Source organism: Anguilla anguilla, chromosome 13, assembly GCF_013347855.1.
Source record: "Anguilla anguilla isolate fAngAng1 chromosome 13, fAngAng1.pri, whole genome shotgun sequence".
Classification (NCBI taxonomy): Eukaryota; Metazoa; Chordata; class Actinopteri; order Anguilliformes; family Anguillidae; genus Anguilla; species Anguilla anguilla.
In genome coordinates, this window is record NC_049213.1 from 20,866,773 (window position 1) to 20,890,926 (window position 24,154).

General features: G+C 42.0%; 2 protein-coding genes across 9 annotated transcripts in view; both read right to left on the reverse strand.

The window, feature by feature from the left end:
• The window catches only part of LOC118211309 (voltage-dependent L-type calcium channel subunit alpha-1D-like), a 60,244-nt gene extending 59,345 nt beyond the window's left edge, over positions 1–899 (reverse strand). For all 8 annotated transcript variants that reach the window (XM_035388428.1, XM_035388431.1, XM_035388426.1 and 5 more), the window contains exon 1: positions 670–899. The gene's annotated coding sequence lies outside the window, so the exon portion shown is untranslated. The remainder of the gene's footprint in view (positions 1–669) is intronic.
• A 13,370-nt stretch (positions 900–14,269) lies between these two features.
• Positions 14,270–24,154, reverse strand: part of bsnb (bassoon (presynaptic cytomatrix protein) b) — a 58,411-nt gene continuing 48,526 nt past the window's right edge. Inside the window, exons 8-14 of the mRNA XM_035387654.1 lie at positions 23,199–24,049; positions 22,822–22,921; positions 22,271–22,402; positions 21,831–21,886; positions 21,516–21,716; positions 20,870–20,935; positions 14,270–15,822 (exon numbers count right to left, since the gene is read on the reverse strand). Coding sequence (XP_035243545.1) covers positions 21,846–21,886; positions 22,271–22,402; positions 22,822–22,921; positions 23,199–24,049 — 1,124 coding nt within the window. The 3' untranslated portion in view covers positions 14,270–15,822; positions 20,870–20,935; positions 21,516–21,716; positions 21,831–21,845. The remainder of the gene's footprint in view (positions 15,823–20,869; positions 20,936–21,515; positions 21,717–21,830; positions 21,887–22,270; positions 22,403–22,821; positions 22,922–23,198; positions 24,050–24,154) is intronic.

The window sequence follows — 24,154 nt, forward strand, 5'->3', positions numbered from 1 at the left end:
TGTTCTTTTTTCAGCAGTAACATCCAAATCAATCGACCACATCGCAATGCTACGAAGCACACATACGATTCCACATAGGCTACGGTACACCACGAACAATGTCCTTGGTTTAATGTACCAGTCCCGCTGCGCGAATGAACGTGTTGTGTTTCACAAAGACTTCAAATACATGTTTAAGGTGATACTCGAATACAGGGACCATTGTTGAAACAGTGTGGAGCGTGCCAGGCTGTCCTTCCGACGCTCTTTAGAATCAGCAGGCGCTCTTGCTAGGTTACAACAGGGATTCTCACCGGCTTCATCTTAGGAGTCCTGTTTTTGGTGCCCGCATTGTCCAATTTGTTAGGACATCTCAAAAACACCTAAATAAAAACGACCCTTCCTACCCTCAAAAACAGCGCTCGTACCCTCAATATGACAATTAGAATTCAACTGATTATCCTACAAGGTTAATACATTTACATATGTAGGACGTAATCGACAGAATCCTGTTAACACAATTATACCATTCAGAAGTTGAGAAATTACATCCTTATTTAGGCGTTCATCACGTTTCGTTTAGGTGCAAACACAGCACGTGCCGTGTACTTTCCAACCCCCCCCCCCCCCCCCCCCCCCCCCCCCCCCCCAATAATAATAAAATACATAAATAAATAAAATAAAGCATACCTTTTCTGAAAACTCAGTGTCCAGCAGACGACTCGAATTAATCAACAAAATTTCAATGAGAAAATTCCGCTGCTTTTGCAACCGAAAAAACGCACGTTCAGTCCCAAATTGCGAATTAAAATGCATTAGCTTGCGGGCGAGAGGGACACATATGCATTAATTAAACCCTTCCATGTTGAACGCATAAAGGCAGAGCGCGCGCAGGAGCATCCTCGTTCGCAGGCAGCATCACGAGACCAGTGAAGAGTGAGATCAGCTGCTACATCACTGCGATTTACCTTCCGGCTCAACCTATGCACCCTGCATCCCACGTTCTCATTAAAATTACATGGCTTAAATAAAAATAACGCACATTGTTTCGTATTATCTAGTTGTTGTGTTTTCCCACATATCTTTACACGTCCTACTGTTATGCCGGAGACTTTCATTAAGCACACAGATGTGTTTCAGAGGATACGAATTTAAAATTTCAGTGTTAATTCAACTCTAATAGAGTTAATTCAACTCTTAACAATGGTCCCACATTCCTGAGTGGACAACACAGGCCATTTTACTGTGTAGATTTCATGGGGACTAAAATAGAATCCAGATTCATTCAAATAACATTTTATTACATCTACTTATGATAATAATAATAATAACAATAATAACATTATTATTATTATTATTATTATTATTATTATTATTATTATTAGCATCTTTGAATTATTGCAAACCAATAAATTAGTCCATGTATTTGTACTTCATTTTACAATCAACCCGCAAAAGACAACATTGGCAATAATTTCACATTTTATGTTACAAGGCTTCAGATTTTCCTGTCTTACTTGGTTCCGTTATTCAGTAAGGTAATAAAAATGTTCTATGCTATTGCTCCACTCTTTATGAATTTTGCGGCCCTTTTATAGAACCATTCCTTCAGAAATGTCGCTCACAGAACCCTTCTTGGTGGATGAAGTTGAGGGGTGGCCCACCTGCTGCACTTCCTTGTGACAGAACATTTTTCATATTTTTAGTATTGTTACAGTGAATAAGAGGCCCAATGCTTTTAATGTGTGTGCGTGTGCACGTGTGTGCGTGTGTGTGTGTGTGTGTGTGTTCGTGTGTAGGGTGTTCACAGGGTAATATAACACCATAAGTGGTATCTTGTATCACGCAGATGACATCTCTCGCATTACTGCTGTCTACTAGAATCTTCTTCTGCCGCTTTAACATTTGCGCTTGGCCGGCTAAACCTGTAACCACTCTGTAAGCAACAACACAATAAGTATTGTTTGTTTAAGTACTTTGTGTATTTTAACTGAATAATATAGCTTTATAACCTGAAAAGTGAAACTCAGCAGCAGATTTCCATTAAAGCAGATGGGTTTTGCCCTCATGCACCTAACTTATTTTCTTTAAAAAATGGACAATGGCTGTAGCAATTTGTCTTTTCTGTCAGAATTTGAAAACTTATTCTGTGTTAAAGAGAAAATTTTATTCAGTGAATCTACTCCTCTGTTCCAATCACAATCTACTTCACACAAGAGTATTCATGATCCTGCTGTGATCCAGTCAGAGGCAGCCATGCCCATTAGGTTCTGTATATATAAAGTTGATCGCGGTTATTACCTTTACTGACGTCACACGGCCTACTTACTGCATGGTAACAAGTTAATTGAAATTGGCTGAAGTCTTGAAGGAAAAAGAAATGATTTCATGACCCTGTTTTTCCTGAGGTTTGTTTCCAGAGCCTGTTTTTTAAAATAAGAATAGGCTCCATAGTCAGCAAAGTTTTTCAGAGAAACTTTGTGCTGAATGCTAGGTGAGAAAGATGCACGCATGGTTAAAAAGCTTGTTATGAAAAGCTGTTTATTTATACAGTTTTCTAAGTCTGCTTAGAGGAAGCAGGGGCTGTAGCGCTGAAGCTTACACATGATAGCTTCACTGTCCAGACATTTCAAACTGAACCTGTATCTACACTATGCAATTGTTCCTGCCAGGTTTGTCTCATAATATGTGAAAGTATATATTCATTTTCTTTACTAAAATAAAAGGTTTTGATATTTGAAAGTCTGGTGAGAATTTGGCTCACATATTGGCCTGCAAACCAGCACTACAGGTTGAGGCTGTAGCTGTACAGAGTTATTGGGTTACCTGTCTGCATCTGACAGTCCCTGAATTATTAATAGTCCTAATGTTTCACAGGCTGAGCAGGGGTGCAGCAGGTTCCCCCATTTCAGCCAATGGACACAGAGGATGCTGTGGGCTCCAGCCAATCACAATAGAGAAAAGAACAAATTTCACCCAATTACTACAGGGTGAATGCTGCATGCTTTGTCCAATCACAACAGAATAGGGAGAAGCATGCTTTTCCCCTTGCTGTCCCTTGGTTTTGAGTGTCCTGCTGTTTTGACTCCTATCACTGAACAGAGACACATCTCTTACTCCCTAGATTAGATTTGTAATCAACCAATTTACATGTTGTTAAGGTGCACATTCTCAGCTTTTATTCTAGGGAATTTTTAGACATTTTGGTTTCATCTTGTATTGTAAAAATTATATCACTTTTTATAAATAGTGCCCCCATTTCAGGGCATCATAATGTTTGGGACAAATGTCATCTCTTACTAAAACTCAAAATGTTTAATTTTTTTGTCATTCATTTACCAAGTAAAATTCAGTCCAAAGCAATACTTCCAAGGCTCCAGGCACAGGGGGGTAATCTTGTGTGTCATTTGATTTAGTGATGTTTGGTTTTAAGTTCAGGTGTCAACATGCATAGGACCGAACCCATACTTTCCCTAATATCCCAATTCCTCTTCTGCAATGTACTGCTTTCCCTCTCTCTCTCCCTCTCTCTCTCATCTTCTCTTCAAATGTCTGACCTGCTTTTCCCTCAGCCTGCTGACAAGGGATTTCTTGGTGAATCTAGCTCTTGTTGCAGTGTAATGTAGGCTTAAAGAGTGAGAAATGATATTGAACACACACACACACACACACACACACAAACACATCAAAAATTTAGTGGTGCTCATATATTAAAGAGGCTGCAAGTATGGCTGATCCAAATATTAAAGTTTGAGTGTTGCTGATCTGCAGTAAATATAACAGGTTGCCAATAAATTCAAAAGGGTGTAAGTGTTGTTTATACATACCTTACAGATTGCTGATCCTTACATGAATGCAGGGCTATTCAACTGATGACCCAGGGACCAAGCATGGTCCTCCAAACTTTTGACCTTATAATCGCTGAGAAGAAATAAACATGTATTATTGAGATAAACCAACAGAACTGTCACAATGCCCAGGTTTTCATCAACTGTACCAGTATACCTGTACCAGAATGATAATTAATATTTTGTGAAAATTAAAATATCTTTCTCATACATTTTTCTGAATGGTACTTGGGAAATATCTATCTTGTGTGCACCATATTCTAAGAATCTGGCCCCCAGGTGGAAGTAGCTGAAGATCTCTACATTGAAGTGTGAAAGTGTTGCTGATCCAAACAGCACAGCCATCTTAGCATCTGTTCCCTGCCAGCCGCTGCAGTGCCAGCAGATGCTCAGGACCTTTGTGTGTCACACAGTCCCAATGGAGGACTGTCACTGGAGATTTTGGTTGACGGTATGGAGGGGGGTGTGGAGGTTTGGGAAGGTGGGGGTTGGAGAGGGGCAGGGCACCTCAGGCCTGCTGCAACCTTACTTGGCACCACATACACACACACACACACACACACACACATATACACACACACACGATACATACCCACATACAAACATGCTCACACACACACACACAAACATGCTACATACACACAACACAGACACGCTACATACACACAAGACAGACACGCACACACACAGACACACACATACAGTGAGAGGCAGAAGTAGCAGGGAAAGGAGGGATTGAGGCAGTGAAGTAGAGGGGGAGAGGGAGAGAGAGAGGGAGTGAAAGAAGGAGAGATCGAGAAAGATGGAGCCAGGGGGAGAGGGAGCAATTAAGCAATGAATCAAGGAACAGAAGGAGTGACAACGAGAAGGGGAGACAGAAGAAGAGAGGGAGTGAGGAAGAGAGGAAGTAAGAGGAGAGAGAGAGAAAGAAGGAAACAGCACTGCAATAGTAAGGCATGTACTCTGCAACACTTCTGTAAACACTTGCCACACAGCAGCCCCTTTATCTGCCCCTCAAATTAAAATATGTATAACAAAACCATGTTATTAGTGGCAAATCAATGTTTGACATTAATGTTTTATTGTAGGTCACATTGCTGCTGATGATGTTTGAATGCTCTGCTTTCAGAATCAAATAATTTTAATAAAAGAGCAAATTTTAGTTTTGTTTATTCTATAGGAAATTGTTCTGCTCTTGAAGCTGTTGGGGTCCATGGGTTTGTGCTCCTCTTCCAGTGTATCACCTCCACCCCCCCCCCCCTCCAGTGGGAGGATTGGCTGTGTACTGCTTTGATTCGCTCTGAAATATCAGATGGTGTGCCCATCTCTGCCTGTGATTGGCTGGCACACAGGCAGTCATCATGAAGAATAAGCATTTTGACAGCATTCAGGAGCTGGAGGACTTTCTGGAAATGGGTGGCAATGACATCATAATGGGTATGTTAAGGAGCATTCAAGATGGAGACTTTGTGATGTCAAGATGTCATAGCCCGAACATAGAGCTCGTGGTCAGCATGGTTTAACCAAAAACATGGTCATGGTGACCACACAGAATAATTTTTTTATTTTTAAGCATCACATGACATGCCATTGTTTATGGTTTATGTAATAAATTGCATTACTTTCACAGATACTAATTCTATTATGCTACTATTAATGCGTATCTATCATATATCAAGAATGAAAGTGTAATAAAATTCATACTGATTAGAGTAATAAAAACCATCTCTCTTTGGCAAAGCTGTTCTGGTCAGAGTATAGGACCACAAGGACATATCACTCTGGAGGATGGCAGTGTCTAGGACCAGGACAACAACTCAATCAGAGTCAGGAACCAGGGAAAAAACACTAGCAGAGTGTAGGACCAGGAAGATAACACAGTCAGAGTGTAGGACCAGGACGATAACACAGTCAAAGTGTAAAACTACGAAGATAACACAGTCACAGTGTAGGACCAGGAAGATAACACTGTCGGAGTGTAGGACTAGGAAGATAACACAGTCAGAGTGTAGGACCAGGAAGATAACACAGTCAGAGTGTAGGACTAGGAAGATAGCAGTTAGAGTGTAGGACCAGGAAGATAACACAGTCAGAGTGTAGGATCACAATGATTAGAGTATAGAACATGAGGACATGTATCACAAGCAGTGCATGGCAGACATATCTGAAGTGTTTGACAGAGTTCCCAGGAGGAGTGAAGCAATGTGTCTATGTTCTGTTTTAGCTTTTTTAAAATTCAGGCTCTTACAGATCACAAGAATTTCTGACTCTCTCTGGGTGCATTAACATGTTTAAGGAGAAGGCAACCCCACACATGGCAGTTTTCTAGTCTTAGGTCAAAGCTCTGATGGACCAATCCCATCCTTTTCAAAATTGATCTTTTAATGAGTCTTTTGCCTGGGACAAAATATGACAGACAGCTTCATAGATGAAATGTAGGCCTCTAAGTTACCATGCATGATTATTTTTTGTGTGCTTGTGTGTGTGTGTGTGTGTGTGTGTATGAGCAATATTTTATGCAACAAAGTGTCAGAAGATTATGAAATCTATTTAAAAGCACGGACTATTTTTTACCCCCTATGAACAGACACTGTAGTATAGTGAGGGAGAGAAGAAGGAACACTCCTGCTTACAGACACAGACTGCACATGAGTAAGATGGAAGGCATTCATTTATTGAGATCAAAATCATAAGACAGATTTGGTACAACATGGCTATACTCCTTTGGCTCACTCCAAGTCTAGTACAGGGTAGTACAGGGATTAAAGATGAATGTGCTCATCATAAAGCTGAGTGTCTCACCTTGACTTCTTAGCCTCTCTGAAGGATTGCATCTCCTGCTGCAACTTCAGGCAAAAGTGAAAATGTGATTAATACAATGACCATCTTCGTCATTTTAGATACATTAAAAATCAAGAGAACACTGGGAGAATCAGCACAGAGTGACCCATGGCACCAAGATTCTAACGGATAATAATAATAATAATAATAATAATAATAATAATAACAACAACAATAAGAATAATCATGTAATAATAATAATAACAATAATTATGTAGTTGTAAAATTATTAATAAAAATTAATTATTACCATTGTTATTAACTACAACAACAAAAACAACAATACTAATAATAAAAACATGATTTGTAAAACCATTGTTGCAAAGCAGCTATAATAATCATAATTATTATTATTATTATTATTATTATTATGATTATGATCAAATAATTTTTGTTCAGTTAGTTCTCGTTATCCCCGCAGTGCCATCTAGAGGGCAGTGTGTGTAAGCGATGTCCCAGATTTGACTGTTCACAGATTTGAGCGTAGCTGAGCTCTCCACACACACGAAGCTTTATATTTAACAACAATTATGTGATTCATACTCACCCAAGCTCAGATCACTGCTAGACTGTGCTCAAGCTATCAGTGCGCATGTGAGCTTATGTGGGTCTGTGTGTGTGTGTGTGTGTGTTTCTGGGTGTGAGTGTGTATGTGCATGCCGGCATGGGAGATAAGGAGGTGAAGAGGAAAAATCTGTAAAAATATAGAAAATAGTTTGTCAATCCTTGTTACACACCACTCAATTATATGTGCTGCTCAAGAGAGATAATTCCAAAAACTCTCAGCATAACATGTAAATCAAAGACAAAGGGCACAACACTACTTCAAAATTATGTTTTATCGAGCAAATGATGTAGCAGCAATGTTTCGTTGTTTGACCTTCTTCAGGCTTCTTGGAGCTACTTTGTTTTCTCAATGGAATATAATTGGTGAATAGTGTTACATCTTTCTTATATATTTAAGAAAATAAAGAAAAGAAAAAAGACAAAAATAATCTTCAGAGAAAAGGCCAAATGTTTGGGAAACAGGTTCCAGTACTTTCTAGTCAGGACTGCCTTAGACCAGACTCTAAATGATACTTATCTGGGTTTGACTATCACAGCATCAGGGAGATGTAGCATGGCGTGAAGCTCAGCATGAAGTTGTAGTGTATGGGAGATCGGGGCACAAACTAACACAAGACATGTATAAACATTGGAATTTTATGTAGTTGCACCTGAGCAAGAATGATGTATTTGTTTTCACTTATGTCTTATGGACGCGTTTCCCTACCTTTTTCCGCCGCGGCACACTTTCCAAATTTACAGTATCTCAGGGCACACCACTCAAAAGCGAGTGACATACTGATGTTGATGTGACGTGTCAACAGTAGGCTTAAAATGTTCTTTTGGGGTTTCACTTAACGAATATGCATATTAATTACATTTATTTTGGCTTTTGTGAATGGGATTTGTGCATTTAAGTTTTTTAAATTCATTTGAACATAAAAAAATTTTTTAAAGGATTTTTCACACGGCACACCGGTTTGGAAACACTGTCTTATGGCATTGCACTTCTCATGTGTAAGTGATGAGATGATTAATAACAAAAGTGTGTTTTAGCACCTTGCAAGTACATTTCTTCGCTGGTGTTTTTTGATTAATTAACGATATGTGTACTCAACAGACGGGAGGACTGCCTCCAGCCCACAAGCCACAGGCTTGGGGAACCCTCTGCCGGTCTCTGCTCACCAGGCTAATGCATTAGAGCCATGGGGACGTAGCTATTCATAATGAGGAGGCTAGCAGCGCCCCTGACTGTGGCACGGGAGGTCAGGGGAGCCCTCCGCTAGCCTGCCGCAGATGCTCAGTGCGGACGCAGTGGCTAATCCAGCGAGCCTACAGTTCAGTGGCTCAGCTAGAGGCAGCAGGTCCGCATCTCCCATCCTGACAACCTGAACGACACACTGTCAGTCTGGCTGGAGCACCCAGAGATGAGAAGGGGGGACCATTTGGGCTGCAGGGAGAATAGCATTTATGTGTGCTAGGAGGTAGCTGACACACTAGTAACTGCGCTATTTGGTAGAGGTTCTACCATTAGTGTAATTCAGCTGGTGTTGTTAGGATGAAGCTGACTAGACAGTAAGTTAGGAACAGTAACTGGCCGAACAGCAAACATGCTTGGCTGCTGTAAGCTAACCTTGGGTTCAGTCGCTATCGAGCAAGCTTTCGAGTTGAAATTACAGATTTGTGCATCTTAGGTTTTGACGCTCTGGCCAGTGCAGTGGTAATCATTAATGCTGCCAAGCCATGTGCTCTTCTCAATGGCTGGCCGCTGCCCCAAACATCTCCCAGCGTAGGCAGTGCTCTCCTATCTGAATTCCAGTATCTGTTCTCAGTTAAAGACAGTAAATGTACACAGGTGCAGCCCCACTTATCCACCAGTGGCCGCGGCGCCTCCTGCTGGCCCAGAGACTAGAAGAGGAGGAAAAGATTAAAGAATTTTATTTATGTTTAAAAATTAAAGGAATTAAATGGAATTGAAATGAAACATCGTTTTATTTTATTTCTTTCCAATTATACAACTTTTCTTATTTAAAATTTAGCATTCATTCATACATACTCAAGCTTGCATGCACTCTTACACATACGCACAAATACAAGTGCGCACACGTGCGCACACAGACACACACACATAGGAATACATGCACTCGGAGAGGGTAAGAGATGGGGAGAATGAGGGAGAGAGAAGAAGGAGAGGAGGGATGAGAAAGGGAGGAAGGAAAGAAAGAAGGGGAGAGAACATTTGTGTGTGTGAGTGAGAGAGGGAGAGCGAGAAAGAGAGAGAAGAACAGCGGCAGCCTGCTGTCTGTTCCCTTTAGTTGAACGCCTCCCCGTTGGCATTTCTTTGACCCAGATAAGAGAAACAGCAGTGAGTCACACACACACACACACACACACGCACGCACACACACACACACACACACACATTACAACTGACATAATCCAACACACACAAGTTACTAGAAACTGAAGACACAGATACACACACTCACACATGCACACGCACAAACACAAGCACACATGCACACACACACATTACAACTGACACAATCCAACACACACAAGTTACTAAAGACTGAAGACACAGATACACACGATCACGCATGCATTCACGTACACACACACACTTTAATACTGACACAGTTTACTACAAATCAATAAATATGTTTTTTTTCACAAAATTTGAGATTCATGACTGCACTGTTATGTCAGCTATCAAGAATATTCAGAGAGGAGCAGGAAATGTCATCACATTCCTGAAGTATGGCAACTACGACAGCAGCAGAGCATTAGTCACTGGGACCTGCCATTGTCTGTTTGTGTTTACCATCCATTGCTGTGTATGACAAACCTTAAACCAATGAATTAAGGTTACAGTAGTCACTAACAATAAGGCAGCAAAAAACATAATAATGTCAACATAATATTACATTAATCAATAATCAAAAATCAATTATCTGCAATATTTTGTAAAAGCAATGATTTTCCTTCCAAGACAAGTTAACCTATATTCAGTTTATTAGGGTTTATTAGGAAATTTATTTGGAGAAACATGCACTCCTCTGACCATGAAGAATTGCATTTCTGAGTAGGTCCGCTTGTTACAAAAATCATGATGTCCATAGGACATGGTGTAGACCAGGGCTGCCCAAACCTGTTCTTAGGGATCTACCATTCTGTAGGTTTGCACTCCAACCTTAACAAAGCACACCTGATTCAACAATTAGTGAACTTGTTAAACTACTAATTAGTAGAACCAGGTGTGGGGTTGGGCAGGAACAGTGTTGGGCAGCTGTGCAGTAGACTATAAAATACAGATATAGTGCAGACTGTCAAACATACAAACATGTTGTAGATCATAAAATGGTGTTGAATGTTCAAGTAAACTTAAAAAGCACTGTACAAATAATGAATTGACCTGTAAAACACAGACATGGTGTAAACCCGCGTTCTTAAACTACAGCTCAACACTGTGCACAGTTCTGGCATGCAGGGTTACATACCTAATTATAAGGTAATAATGGAATCAGAATAAAGTTGGTCCTGTTTTTGGTCCAAAGTGTTTGATGTTTGACTGCTGGGGAGGCTGGAGAGTGTTAAACTAAGGGCATACCCCCTTTCCTAGCCAGTACTACCATCTATGGGTCATTTTATAGTACTGCAGTATGAGTGCACTCACAGGTTATCATTCATGGTTCATTAAGCATCTCAAAATGTGAGAACTGTTTCAGGATCAGTTTTGATGTTTATAATAATAGATAGGGTTGGGATATAGACAGGGAAAACCTGGTCCCAGAGCAGCAGTCCTGTTTTGAAATGCTTAATTAACATGAACCCTAATATGATTCTTGCAGTTTCTACTCTTTTCTGGTGTTTAACTCATGTGCTGCTCTGTGTGGGTCTTCATCATTCTATGCATTATTAGTAATGCTGTGCCACTTCATTTGTGAAATACAATAACCCATTAGAGACATTAGGGAAATCTGTGCCAAATTAATATTAATTTTAAAACTAAATACGTGTTTAGAACACAATTATTCTTTCTAGTTGTTCAAACACAAATCTGTGTGTACTCATCAGTGTGATTTTTACCTGTATAACTCTGTGAGTTTGTGTATGTTTGGATCAGAATACTATATGTGTCTAAATCATGATCGTGTGCTCTGTGTATGTGCAGGAAGCATTGACTTTCTGCTACTCTACGTGTTTCTAAATTATTGTGCTTACTTTACAGCACACGTACCTTGAAAAGACTTCAGAGAGATTTAGAATTCATTCATTCATTCGTGTGTTCATTCACTCCACATATCTGAAACTGAAGAGGCACACTTGGTGGCTTCTCTCCATCCACACAGATTGAGTCCAGAGAAAAGCATCACTTTTCATTCTCTTTATTCTTTCTCAGTGGAAATGTGTCGCAGGGTCAGTATCTCCATTAATCACATTACTGGACATGATGCACCGAGTTTTACTACAACTGTTTACAGGAATACAGTGAAAAATACACACGGTTTCACAATGGAGACATGGAGCAAGCCCATTGCTCTCACACCTGTCAATGAAACTTTTTCAATTTCAAATGTTTGTCTTTTCAGTTTTATTTTTAGTCTCATTTTGCTTTTAATTATTCACTTATTTTACAATCCACATCTGGCCCTTTCCCACAAATGACATGGAAGCCAGGACGAGTTTTATTCAGGAACTGTTTTAGTCATTTACAAACACCACATGTATAGAAACTCCACAGACCAATATGTTTCTGGATACAAAGTTTTTTTTTTTTTTTTAAGTTGTCAACAGTCGAAACGAGCCACATACACAATGCTTGTTCATTGAGTAGTTTGTTTTAAACACAAAAAGAGTGCCTGTGTGGGGGGGGGGGGGGTGTGTTTTGGGTTTAGGGGGCATGCATGTGTGGGTGTGTCGGTGGGGGGGCGAGGGGGGGGGCGGTGGGGGGGGGGGGGTGCCCCCACATTTTGGCCCTCGTACTGTATCATCTTTCAGGCCTCTGCCCGGTGCTGCAGGTACAGTTAGTACAGTATTGCTATTTACAGTGAGATTCTACAGTGCTCACTCATGCACCTGTTTTGAAATATAGAAATGGGGGAACTGATATGGAACCATCTCTGGGGTTGCCTGGAACATCACCTCTGATCTACGCAGTCACACCTGCTCCTATACGGCACAGTCACACCTGATTCTGTGCTCTACAGTCACACCTGCTTCTATACGGCACAGTCACACCTGTTTCTGTGCTCTACAGTCACACCTGCTTCTATACAGCACAGACACACCTGTTTCTGTGCTCTACAGTCACACCTGCTTCTATACAGCACAGTCACAACTGTTTCTGTGCTCTACAGTCACACCTGCTTCTATACGGCAGTCACACCTGTTTCTATATAGCAGTCACACCTATTTATGTGCTGCACAGTCACACCTGTTTTTGAACTGTGCAGTCATGCCTGTTTCTGTGCTGCACAGTTGCACCTGTTTCTCTACTGCACAGTAACCCGTTTCTGAACTGCACAGCCATGCCTGTTTCTACAGCTGGGAACTGTGCCATTAATGCACTTCGGCTGGAAGAGAGTGTTAAACTAACTTTGCTGTTTGATTCTGCCCTGTGCACCTCACCGAGCTGACACAGAGACTGTAGGACAGTCCCAAGTATGGACTGAGGTTGGCTGTACTAGCACAGCTCTCTCTCTCTCTTTGCATGCTCATAATAAGTGATAACTGATGAGGTCTATATGGACAACATGCTTGAGCTGCTCAGGGTGACTGTACTCCCTGCTTTCACACTGATAAGATGTACATTCAGGATTGCTGACTTCCTGTTTCCTGTTTTCTTTCATTCTGTTGTTGCATCTGCTCCTTCCCTCTCAATGGGTTTGGTGAAAGCAGGAGAGAAATCCTCAACTTGTACTGCACAACACAAACAGCAACACTGCTAGTACAACTAGACTGTCAATGCACAAACACACTGTGAAAGCACAGACATACTGTACTGCACAGTACAAACACAGTGTGCTAACACAGCCATATTGCAAGCATAAACACACTTTACCAGTATAGCTGTGCTGTGCCAACAAAGCACTACTGCACAGAACATACATACTGTACTAGCACAGCTGTACTGCACAGCATAAGCACACTTTGCCAGCATAGCTGAACTGAACAGCAGAAAAACACAGTACAAGTATAGCCATATTGCACAGAACAAACACCCCTTCAGCAGGACCACACTGGAGTGAAATAACAAGTGCATGAGCAGCAGCTGAACAATATAAATGGGGGTGGAGACTCTACAGCTCATGCTATAGGATGAGAGAGAGAAAGGGGCGGTGACCCAGGAGCTCATGCTATAGGATGAGAGAAAGAAGGGAGTGGCGACCCAGCAGCTCATGCTATAGGATGAGAGAGAGAGAAGGGGGCGGAGACCCAGCAGCTCATGCTATAGTATGAGAGAGAGAACGGGGCGGAGACCCAGCAGCTCATGCTACAGGATGAGAGAGAGAAGGGGGCGGAGACCCAGCGGCTCATGCTAAAGGTTCAATGACTGAAATGAGGATCTACAGAGCAAAGCCTTTGGCAACAGATCCCCCAGAGAAGAGGGTGGTGCTTCAACATGCCACTACCATAAAAAAATCTAAATCAGTAATTCAATTCCATACATACAAGTAGCTAAATACAAACAAGTTTATACCCATTTTTTATTCTCAGTAACACAATTTATTTGTATTCTTAAACATATCATTGATAATGGTATTAAATATTAACAGTTTTTTCTGTTTCAAAATGAATCATTGCATAGAACATCTGAAATGAAAACACTTTCCACTGCCCAGCTTGGTTATTTCATCATTTGTTGTTTTTAGATTTGGGAAGCACACACAAAAGGACATACAAGTACAGGGACATGCGTGTGTGTGTGTGTGTGTGTGTCTGTCTGTCTGTCTGTATGTTTGTGTGTGTGTGCGTGTGTGTGCGCACGCACGCTAGTATGTGTCTTGCATATGTGTGTTCATGTTTTCACAAACTCTTTCACAAACTGTGTGCATATGTGTGTGTGTGTGTGTGTGTGTGTGTGTGTGTGTGTGTGTGTGTGCACAGAGTTAGGTTTTGGGTTTTACACAACACTGCAAAAAAACAGTAAGTGGAACGTGCCCCAAACATTTCCATGACAACCATCCAATTCATGGCCTGTGGACTCTGAGCTGTGGTTTAGATTTGTCGCTGAAACAATGGCACAACATTGCCAATGCATTTTCCAGAGAGGGTGTGATACTGTTGCCCATTGGTTCAGCAACAGCTGGCCACAGCGCAGTAGCTCCTGTGCGTTGACTACAAGCACCCGGACTGCTGCAGGTCATGTAAACACACAGGCGCACTCAGACACTTCCTGTTCCGCGCAACACCTCTGTTTTAGTGCAGTGTTCCCCCCAGTGGAAAGGTATCTAAAATAGTTCGGGGGTCAGAGTGGTAGAGGCCGCACAGCCTAGACCTCAGTATTACAAACAACACAGTATTGTGCTCTTCACCAACGGACACCGATCACCTTAAATAATAAAAAAAATACAACAGTGATACTGATAATAAATTAAATAATTATGATGATTGAAAATGAAAATATAAATAATACCAAACAAACCATAAAATAAACACAAATTCCCCAAAAATATAAATCAAATCAAATCAGTCTGTATTCTTACTGATATCAGATTCATACAGTAGTATACAGTTGTGCAAAGAAAGTCAGGGGAATATGGATTATAAAAATATATAAGGTATACAATACAAGTAAAAAACAATGAAATGGTTAAGGCTGCTTCTTTCTTCAGAGAAAGAATATCAGGCAAATGATAATAAACTCATAATCAAACACACAAACAAAAATAAAAAAGGAGACCTAGTACCCCTGGATTTAGCATGGCTTTATGATGGCTAAACATGAAGCCTGACCATCGTTTCTCCAGCCTTCAGTCCTATGGCCAGGTCTGATGTCATTTCCTGTTTTTGTGTAATGTTCATGTAATTTCCCATTGGGGGATGAGGAGCGTTGGGTACTGATGTGGTTCCTGTCCTCTCCGCTCTGGAATGTAGACGGAAAACAGTCACCCAGCAAACAGTAAGGATTCCTTTGTTTCCATTGCAATTATCTTTTTTTATTGTTTCCTGAAGTTCTTTCACAAAAGTATAAGTCTTTTAGTACTAGAAAAACCTGGGAACTGCTCAGAATTTTAGGTTATAATCTTGAAAGAGGGAAGATTGCATTTTATTTGGGGTTTTAATCTTGAGAGATGGAAGATTATGGGTCTTCTGGGGTTAAATCTTGAGAGATGGAAGAATATGGTTCATCTGGGGTTAAATCTTGAGAGACAGGAGGTGAGAATGGCCTTTTGGGCACACGTGTTTGGAATCAGGGATCCAGAGCAGCGGTCAAGTATTCCACAGAGCAAACGTGTTCCACACCACACTTCCTCCATGGACTTCCATGCAGTCCTCCAGTGAGCCTTCCCCACAATTCCTCAGTCAGATGTGGAGTTTCCTTGGCAACATGCCCACCATGTTTGAAAGGACAGATCCAAGATCAGCAGGATCACATGCACACCTGTGTGACAAAACAGATTTGTGAGGTAACACACACCTGCAGAAAAACATACCTGTTAACTATGTGTGTAGTAAAGCACACCTGTAAATGCATACAATAAAAAAGATCTCTCAGTCATAGTACCCCCATTTGTGTCCCCAAACGTAAGTGGGAAATTAGCTACTCAGCTTTTTCTAGGCCAGCTCTGTGTCGTTGCATCGTTAGTTCATGCACAAGAAAGTTAACAAAATATCTAGAGTCGATTCTAGATGTGGAATTTTCATTTGGTGTCTGTTATTGTTGTCTCTCAACATGAGGACCAAAGAAATGTCAGTTCCAGTAAAGCAGGCCAATGTGGGGTGGAAAAATCAGAATAGATTGATCAGAGACATAGACAAAACATTGGGTGTGTCAAAATCAACTCTCTGATACATTGAAGCAAGAATGTACTGGTACTGCTCAGCAATAGCAAACAACCTGATAGACCACGGAAGACCACTGTAGTGGTTGTCTGAAGAATACATTCATTTGCGAAGAAAAAATCCTTTTCAACTGTTAAACAGGTCAAGAACACTCTCCAGGATGTAGTCATGGATGTGTCAAACACTAAAATAAAGCATAACCTCAGAGGGTTAATTGCAAGATGCAAACCACTGGTAAGCCTCAAGATCAGAATTGTCAGAGTTTGCTAAAATGTACATTAAAAAAACCAGAGTTCTGGAACAAACTCTTGTGGACAGATGAGATGAGTATTAACCTGTACCGAAGTGATAGAAAGAGAAGTGAAGAGAAAGAAAGAAACTGCTCATCCAGAGCACCTCCCCTCATCTTTGAAACATAGTGGAGATAACGTTATGGCTTGGGCATGTATGGCCGCCACTGGACTTGGTTCACTTGTCTTTATTGATGGTGTGACTGCTGATGACAAAAGGATGATTTCTGAAGTGTATAGAAACATAGTATCTGCTCACACTGCTTTTTCAGAGCCAAAAAGTGGAATGTTCTTGACTCGTCAAGTTAATCACCGGAACTGAATCCAATTGAATATGGGCTTCATTTGCTAAAGACAAGACTGAAGTCAAAAATCCCCCGAAACAAACAGGAACTAAAGATGGCTGCAGTACAGGCCTGGCAGAACATCACCAGGGAAGATACCCAGCATCTGGTGATGTCCATGGGTCACAGACTTCAGGCAGACATCCAACGCAACCATTGGAAACCAAGTACTAAATATGGTAAGATTATGGTAATTTGTCCAATTACTTTTGATCCCCTAAAATGGGGGGACTATGTATAAAAAGCGCTGGAATTCCTACAAGGATAACTGGATATGGATGTAAACACCCTTAAATTAAATTGAACAGTCTGCACTGTAACCTCATATTTTCAAATCAAATGTGCGACAGTACAGAGCCAAAACAATAAAAATAGTGTCTCTGTCTAAATACTCATGGACTCCACTGTATATATAAACACACACACACACACACACACACAAAGCTTCACAGGAATTGTTTCTACTAAGCACATTCTGATGTTAAATAATGGTGTAAACCACAACACAAAACTCTAGCTTTACCCAATGCTTAACCATTGCTTGAGCAAGAATGTGCAGTCCCAATGCAGCACTGCATGTGGACACTAGAGGGCAGTAGAGTAGAATGAGTCAAAGGAACACTGGATTTCTGTTATGTAATCACAAATTTTCATTTTCAACAATTTCTCGAATGGAAATTCCGCCGTAAACGCCAAAATGGTGAATGGTTATTCAAGGGTTACCATAGCAACCTGGGTGTAATACAACCTTCCTTTTCTTTCACAGCAATGCATCCCCCCTTTCACAGACTGCGTGCATGTGTGTGCGTGCATGCGTGTGTATGCGTGAATGAGCGAGCATGTGTATCCGTGTGTGAACATTTGCATGTGCACAACTGTGTATATATGCATGAGTGCATTTGAGTGTGTGCAATGCAGTGTGTGATTGTGTGAATCTGAGTGCAGTGGATGTCTGTGTGCATGTGTGCGCAAGTGTGTGAAAGTGCTTTGCAGTGGTGTGTGTTCAAGTGTGCATACATGTGTGTGTGAGTTCAGCGTGTGTGTAAACTAATCTCATTGATCTACAGAAGCCACGCCCCTCCATAGCACAACCCTGATTGGATTTCATTTAATCCGCACTACCAGAGAGCCCTGAATGGGGGTATTTATATCCCTTATGAGGATCTAGGCTGGGTTCATATGCAGCAAAGAGCACGCAGGCGTACAACACTTACAAGCGGTAAAGAGAATACAAACACATGGATTTACACGTAGTAGAGAATTCAGGCATGTGGATTTATACACAGTAAAGACAATGCAAGCGTGACTTATACACAGTAAATAATGCAGATATATTGTTACACACAGTGAAGACCGTGTAGGCATGTTCATGTTACATACAATAAAGAAAGTGCAGGCACATGACCTTTGCATGTAATAAAGAATGCAGGCATCTGACTTGCATAAAGAGAATTCAGGGGTGTGGCTTTTGCACACAGTAAGGAGCTTGTAGACATATGAATTTTATAGGAAGCAAAGATTATGCAGGTGTGACACGCAAAATGTACGGTCACATTTGTATGTAATTTTGTCTAATGTGTATTTTTAATATCTGTTTCTGTGAGCTAAATATATTAATGAGCTGTAATGGTTATGTATTGCCCCTTATGAACAAACAAGGACCCCCCCCATGTACATGTCTTGCTAGCAGAAGGCAGAGTGGCACGTGCTTCTCCCATAGGCTCTCCTTGCTAACAGACTCTCATTGCTTCCTCATTCCGCTGAGTGAAGCTGCCCTGAAAGAAGCACTTATCGCCTGCCTCATTGTGACACCTGTTGCACAGGAACTCTCTGTTTATGAGCTCACAGCCTAGGACCTGTGACACAGGCATAGGCCTTTTACGTGCAGTATATAGCATGCAGTCATGCAGTCTTTAAACACTACAGAAGAGGCATCAATCTCCAGTTCGGGAGGGATGCAGTGCCTGCAGATTTTTTGTCTTCGTTTAAATCAGCAGCCGGTTCAGGCCTTGCAAACAAGGCACAAGGACTGCAGCAAATCATTCACCCAAATGAATCACACACGTGCTGAAGCATACCAAAAACTAGCAGACACTCCAGGACTGGAGTCAAAAGCAGGTGGAAGTGTATGGCGCTGAACTGAATTTAGGCCAAGTTCGCAGTTTTGCAGGTGTGCATGTGCACAGGTGTGAAGGTACGTCAAGGTATTAATGCTAACACTTCCTGCTCCATTTACGGAGAATAAACTCTTACTGACCCACTTAGCCTCAGAGTGAAGGGCTATTTTGGCCTGCCGGCATAATGACAAGTACAGCAGTCATGTGACATGAGATTTAACATTTAACCTTTCGCCTTTCATCTTTTCCAGCACCACAGTGATGGAATCTGGGAGGGAGGGAGGATGAACAGGAGCGTGCAGCACATCCGACACCCAGCTTACGCACTGAACCTGGTTTGGTGCATATGACACAATCGGGACATTTCAGAAGCCATGGTTCCCCAAAAACGAATTTATTTATTACAGCATTACTTTGTTTAAACAAACTCTTGTTTTTAACACATACTCATTCTGTCAACTGGAATGATTATACTATATTTTCATAATATTCATATATATTAATATATTAACCAGCATGCAGACTACTGTTGACAACGCTGCATGCGTACTACTGGAGATTGGGTGCTTTTCTGGAAACTTCCATCATGAGTATAAATGGTGTTGCATATATAACCTACAGTGTTTGACATTTCAAAATGAATTGTATGTATTAAGTTATTAGGCAGCTCCTGCGTTATTGATGGTCAGATAAGATTATTCAGCCAATAATACAAAAAAAAAAAACAATATAGCTAGCATATTTCCTTCACCGCTCTCATTTTTACTTTATGTTTTTATTTAGAAATGGATTTGGTCACAATATTCTAAACTTTATAAAGATGATGATATTACTATCTATATCATTATTATAGTGTTTTAACTTGCTTTGCATGCTGGAGCAAAACACACTTCCAGCGTTCACTGATGATAGATTGCATATATACAGTGAGCTCCATAATGTTTGGGACACAGACATATTTTTAGATTTGTAATTAAACAATAAACATGTGGTTAACATGAAGATTCTCAGCTTTTATTAAAGAGTATTTTTATACATTTTGATTTCATCATGTAGAAATTATAGCACTCTGTATAATATAGTCCCCCTATTTCAGGGCACCAAAATGTTTTGGACAGCTGGCTTCACAGGTGTTTCTGATTAGTTAGGTGTTTTCAGTTGCTTCCTTAGTGCAGGTTAAAAAAAAGGTCTAGCAGACAGATGAGACCAAGATTAACTTGTGTCAGAGTGATGTATCAGAGTTATGATCAATGTGCACTTTAACCACATGTGAATTGTTTGATTGCAAATCTATAATTGGGGAGTACAGAGCCAAATCAAGGAAAATATGTCTTTGTCCCAAACATCATGGAGCTCACTAGAAATATTGCTTTTATATAGCACCTTTTATCTCAGCCACCTTGGGATCATTATGCATTCGACTGCTCCATTCAACACCACTATACAGCCATCAGACTCTTTTGTGTGTGTGATTGCACCCTCTGATCTTAAATTCAATAAACATGCCTGAAGTCCCTGCTTCAAATCAATATTTCAAAATAAAAATATATTTTTCAATCTTGGGTGCTTGTGCATATTCATTACAACAACAGGAGGTTCTGAGATGGGTCTCTCTAGGCAGGAAAAAAAAATTCAGCTTTAAAAAAAAAAAAAAAAAGGTCTAACATTTGTTACATACACCTCTTAACACAAAATGAACTGACAGAAAAGTGTGGTAGTGTTTGTCCATTCAGGACCCCTTTGCCCCCAGCACCCACAATTTCATAAGAATTACCCATCAGCAGCAATAAGCATTTCAATAGCTGACTTTTCAAGCAGATCCAGCTCATGAACTTGCCCCAGTGTGACCTTACCACCACACCCCCTTGCATCAGTGAATGTGAGCTTAAACTTACTGCCTGCTGGAGGAAGCCATGATGTTTTCTCACACATCTTGGAATCTGTGCTCCTGATTGGCTGGACTGTAGGGAACATGCAACAGGATAGGTTAGGTTCCTGTGGCCCACTCCTGAAAATACATGCAGTGTTCACTAATTTAGATGTACTGTAGCATATGTTTGACAACAGCTCCTTCTTGGTGCTTTGTTTAAAGTTTCAACTCCAAAAGCAGTAAGTTTTTCCTTGAATTCTTCACAATGACTATTGTAAAAATCTGTGTTGGAGTTTAACATTTAAAGATGATGCCGTGGTAGGATGTTACTCCTACAGAGAACTGTCAATTCTGGCAGCACTGGTATGCAAATTCTTGGTAACTTGAGCATATTTAAGAGCACTTTAAGAGCATTTATTTTGCAGGTATGACAACTGCTAGGGTGATTGTGTGCAATATTTATCCTGTGACCACCATCAATCTTGCAAAGCCAACATTATCTCCCCTATGCCATGCCCACAAAACAACTCCTGAGGAACATTGCTAAAGGTAGCAAACCATTCAAAGCTAACCACCTGTTCAATAGATGGAGCATTCAAAAAGTAACAAAATCTGCCCATTTCAGCAATTCTGACCCATTTGTATGAAAAAGACAGGAACTCAGTACTCACTGCTCTTTGACCTCTGCTCTCCCTCTCTCTCTCTCTGGTGAAATGTGTGGTTGGGGGTGGTCCGTTTGAATAGCCTGTGGGGGTTTGTGGGGATAAAGGGTTTGGGGTTCGGATGGATGGGACGGAAATTCAGGGTTCTGAGTTTGTAGGTTTTTCCAGTACGAAGCCTCAAGATTGGTCTCTATGTTCACTGTACAGACCCTGAAAGAGAGAAAAGTTCCCATTTAGTATCAGGAAAACTATCCGACCAAAGTGGGGCCTAGCACTCCCCGAATGGCAAACTCAAATGTAGGCAAACAGAGGAAGGACACTTACCCTCTGCCCTACTGTTCACCAAAAAGAGGTGAACTTCTTGCCCAAAGCTGAGACAGCTGGAGTGAGAAGCAAAAAGAGAAGCAGGGAGGGGAAGAGAGAGATAATGAGAGTATGAGAATCACAATGCATCTGAGTGAAGCATTTCGGCAATCACAGGTCCCAGGTTTCATCTGCAGATTTTCATCACTGGGATTAATATAGTTTTAAAAAATACATTTACGCAGAGAAATTTACTGTCCAAGTCAAAAGCAGCTAGGCATAACATATGGTATTCAAAGCCAGACATCATTTCTTGAAAGGAAAAAACTCAGGAGTGTTTTGTTCTGGACATGTCTGGCAGCATCCATCAGGTTCTGTACATCCAAAAAAACACTACAGAGTATTCCCCCTCTACTGGTATCTGGGTCTGCGCCACCCCCACCCCACCCCGCTGCACATACCATCTCCCAGCTTCCCTGCCTGCTCGGCTGCACCCCCAGGTAAGATTTTTGAGAGGACACTGTCGCCTTCGGCTCCAGGCTGTCCCGCTGCAGCACTGCCTATCCCCCCTGGTCTGGGGGCTGCTTTCGACCCTGTGGGGATAGATAGTGCAATTGAGGCCTGAATACTGCAATTCAACATCCAGTATAAACCAGATTAACCCTTTCTATTCATCTATTCAGCACTACATGTGCCTTTCAATATGCAGTTCAAACAAGTCTGATTCATTCAGCATCACACATCCCCTGCACTGCCCTATATAAACCAGTTTTATCAAGTTAAATCTATTCAGCATACAAACTAGTTTCATCAGTCCACACATTACCATGAGCTATGCACGAAAACAAGCTTATGTGTTTTGTCAAACTCATACATACACACGCACACACACACACACACACATACAATCATGTGCATGCACATATTCATGCCCATACACAGACAATATTTCAGACAGAACTCTTTGTCTCTGCAGTGTAGCCAATGTGATGGTATGAGACGGCCCGCTCACCTATCCCTGTCAGGGGAACCTGGGGGGGCTTAGCGGCCTGTGTGAGTCCTGGCTTCATCCCTTGAAGCTTAGAAGCATCAGCAGCAGTCTCGGTCTTTGCCTGTTCAGAGAAAATCCTGAAAGCTCAGCCTATTTATCATAAAAGTCATTGCTTCTTACTGTATCTTGGAATGAAGCATGCAGGGAGGGGAAATTTTACTGAAACTCATTAAATGTACAGTCATGCTGAATGAAGACCATTAAAGCAGCATGCTCTCCTGAATTTCATGAAAAGGGCAGCTTGTGCTGAAGCTCACTTTAAGTGCAGCTGTGTGAAACTCAATAAAGGGGCATATTGTGCTTGAGCTCATTACACAGGCACGTCTGGTTGCACTCACCACAGTAGTGGGCTGAAGGCCAGCTTGGGGGCCTGCCTGTGACTGTCGAGCTGGGGGCGGGGCCTGGGTCTGTCCAGGCTTAGCCTGCTGCTGCTGCGGTGGTTGCTGCTGCTGCTGCTGCGGTGGTGGTTGCTGCTGCTGCTGCTGCTGCTGCTGCTGCTGCTGCATTGGCCCTGTGGTGGGTGCAGGCTGAGCTGCCGCAGTTAGCTGCTGCCCCTGCGGTTGCCCCAGTTGTTGCTCAGGTTGTTGCCCCTGTTGTTGCCCCTGTGGCTGCTGTTGCTCCTGCTGCTGCGTGCCAGATTGCCTCCCAGAAGCTGGGCCTCCAGAGGAGCGCTGCTGCAGCTGTTGCTGCTGCGGCTGCCGGGATGCATCCTGCCTGCGGCCGGAGGGTGGCTGCTGTTTCTGCGGCCTGTGCGGGTGCCCAGCGGGGTCTCGGGAGTAATCTGAGCTGCCGTGATGACCCTGCGAGGATGACCCCCTCTTATGCGCGGTGGATGAGGTGCCCCGGGATTCAGGGCGGCCTGACGAGTCCTTGGCATGGCCCCGGGTGGAGCGGGAGGCGCGAGGGTCCTCAGAGGAGTGGCGGGATGAGGAGTGGCGCCCCCCTGAGCTGCCGCTGCTGCCATGGTGCCTGTGCTCCCGTGAGGAGGAGTGACGTGGGGTGCCATAGTCCTCCTGTGGCCAGAGATCCTCCTCTGGCGGCTCGTCATAGTCATGGTAGGTGTGTTTCACATGGCTTCGCCTTCCAGATGAAGAATGACCACCACCGCTGCCACCATGCCTGGACCTATCAGAGCGGGCTTCACGGGGCTTTTCAAACCAGTCTGTCTCCTCCTGTCCCAAATGATAGGCTTTGGGAAACCAAAACAGTTTACCGTCAAATCGCCATAAGAGAACCAGGGAGAAAGGCATGCACAGTGACTGAAGCCATGCAGAGAAAAATCAAACAGGCTGAG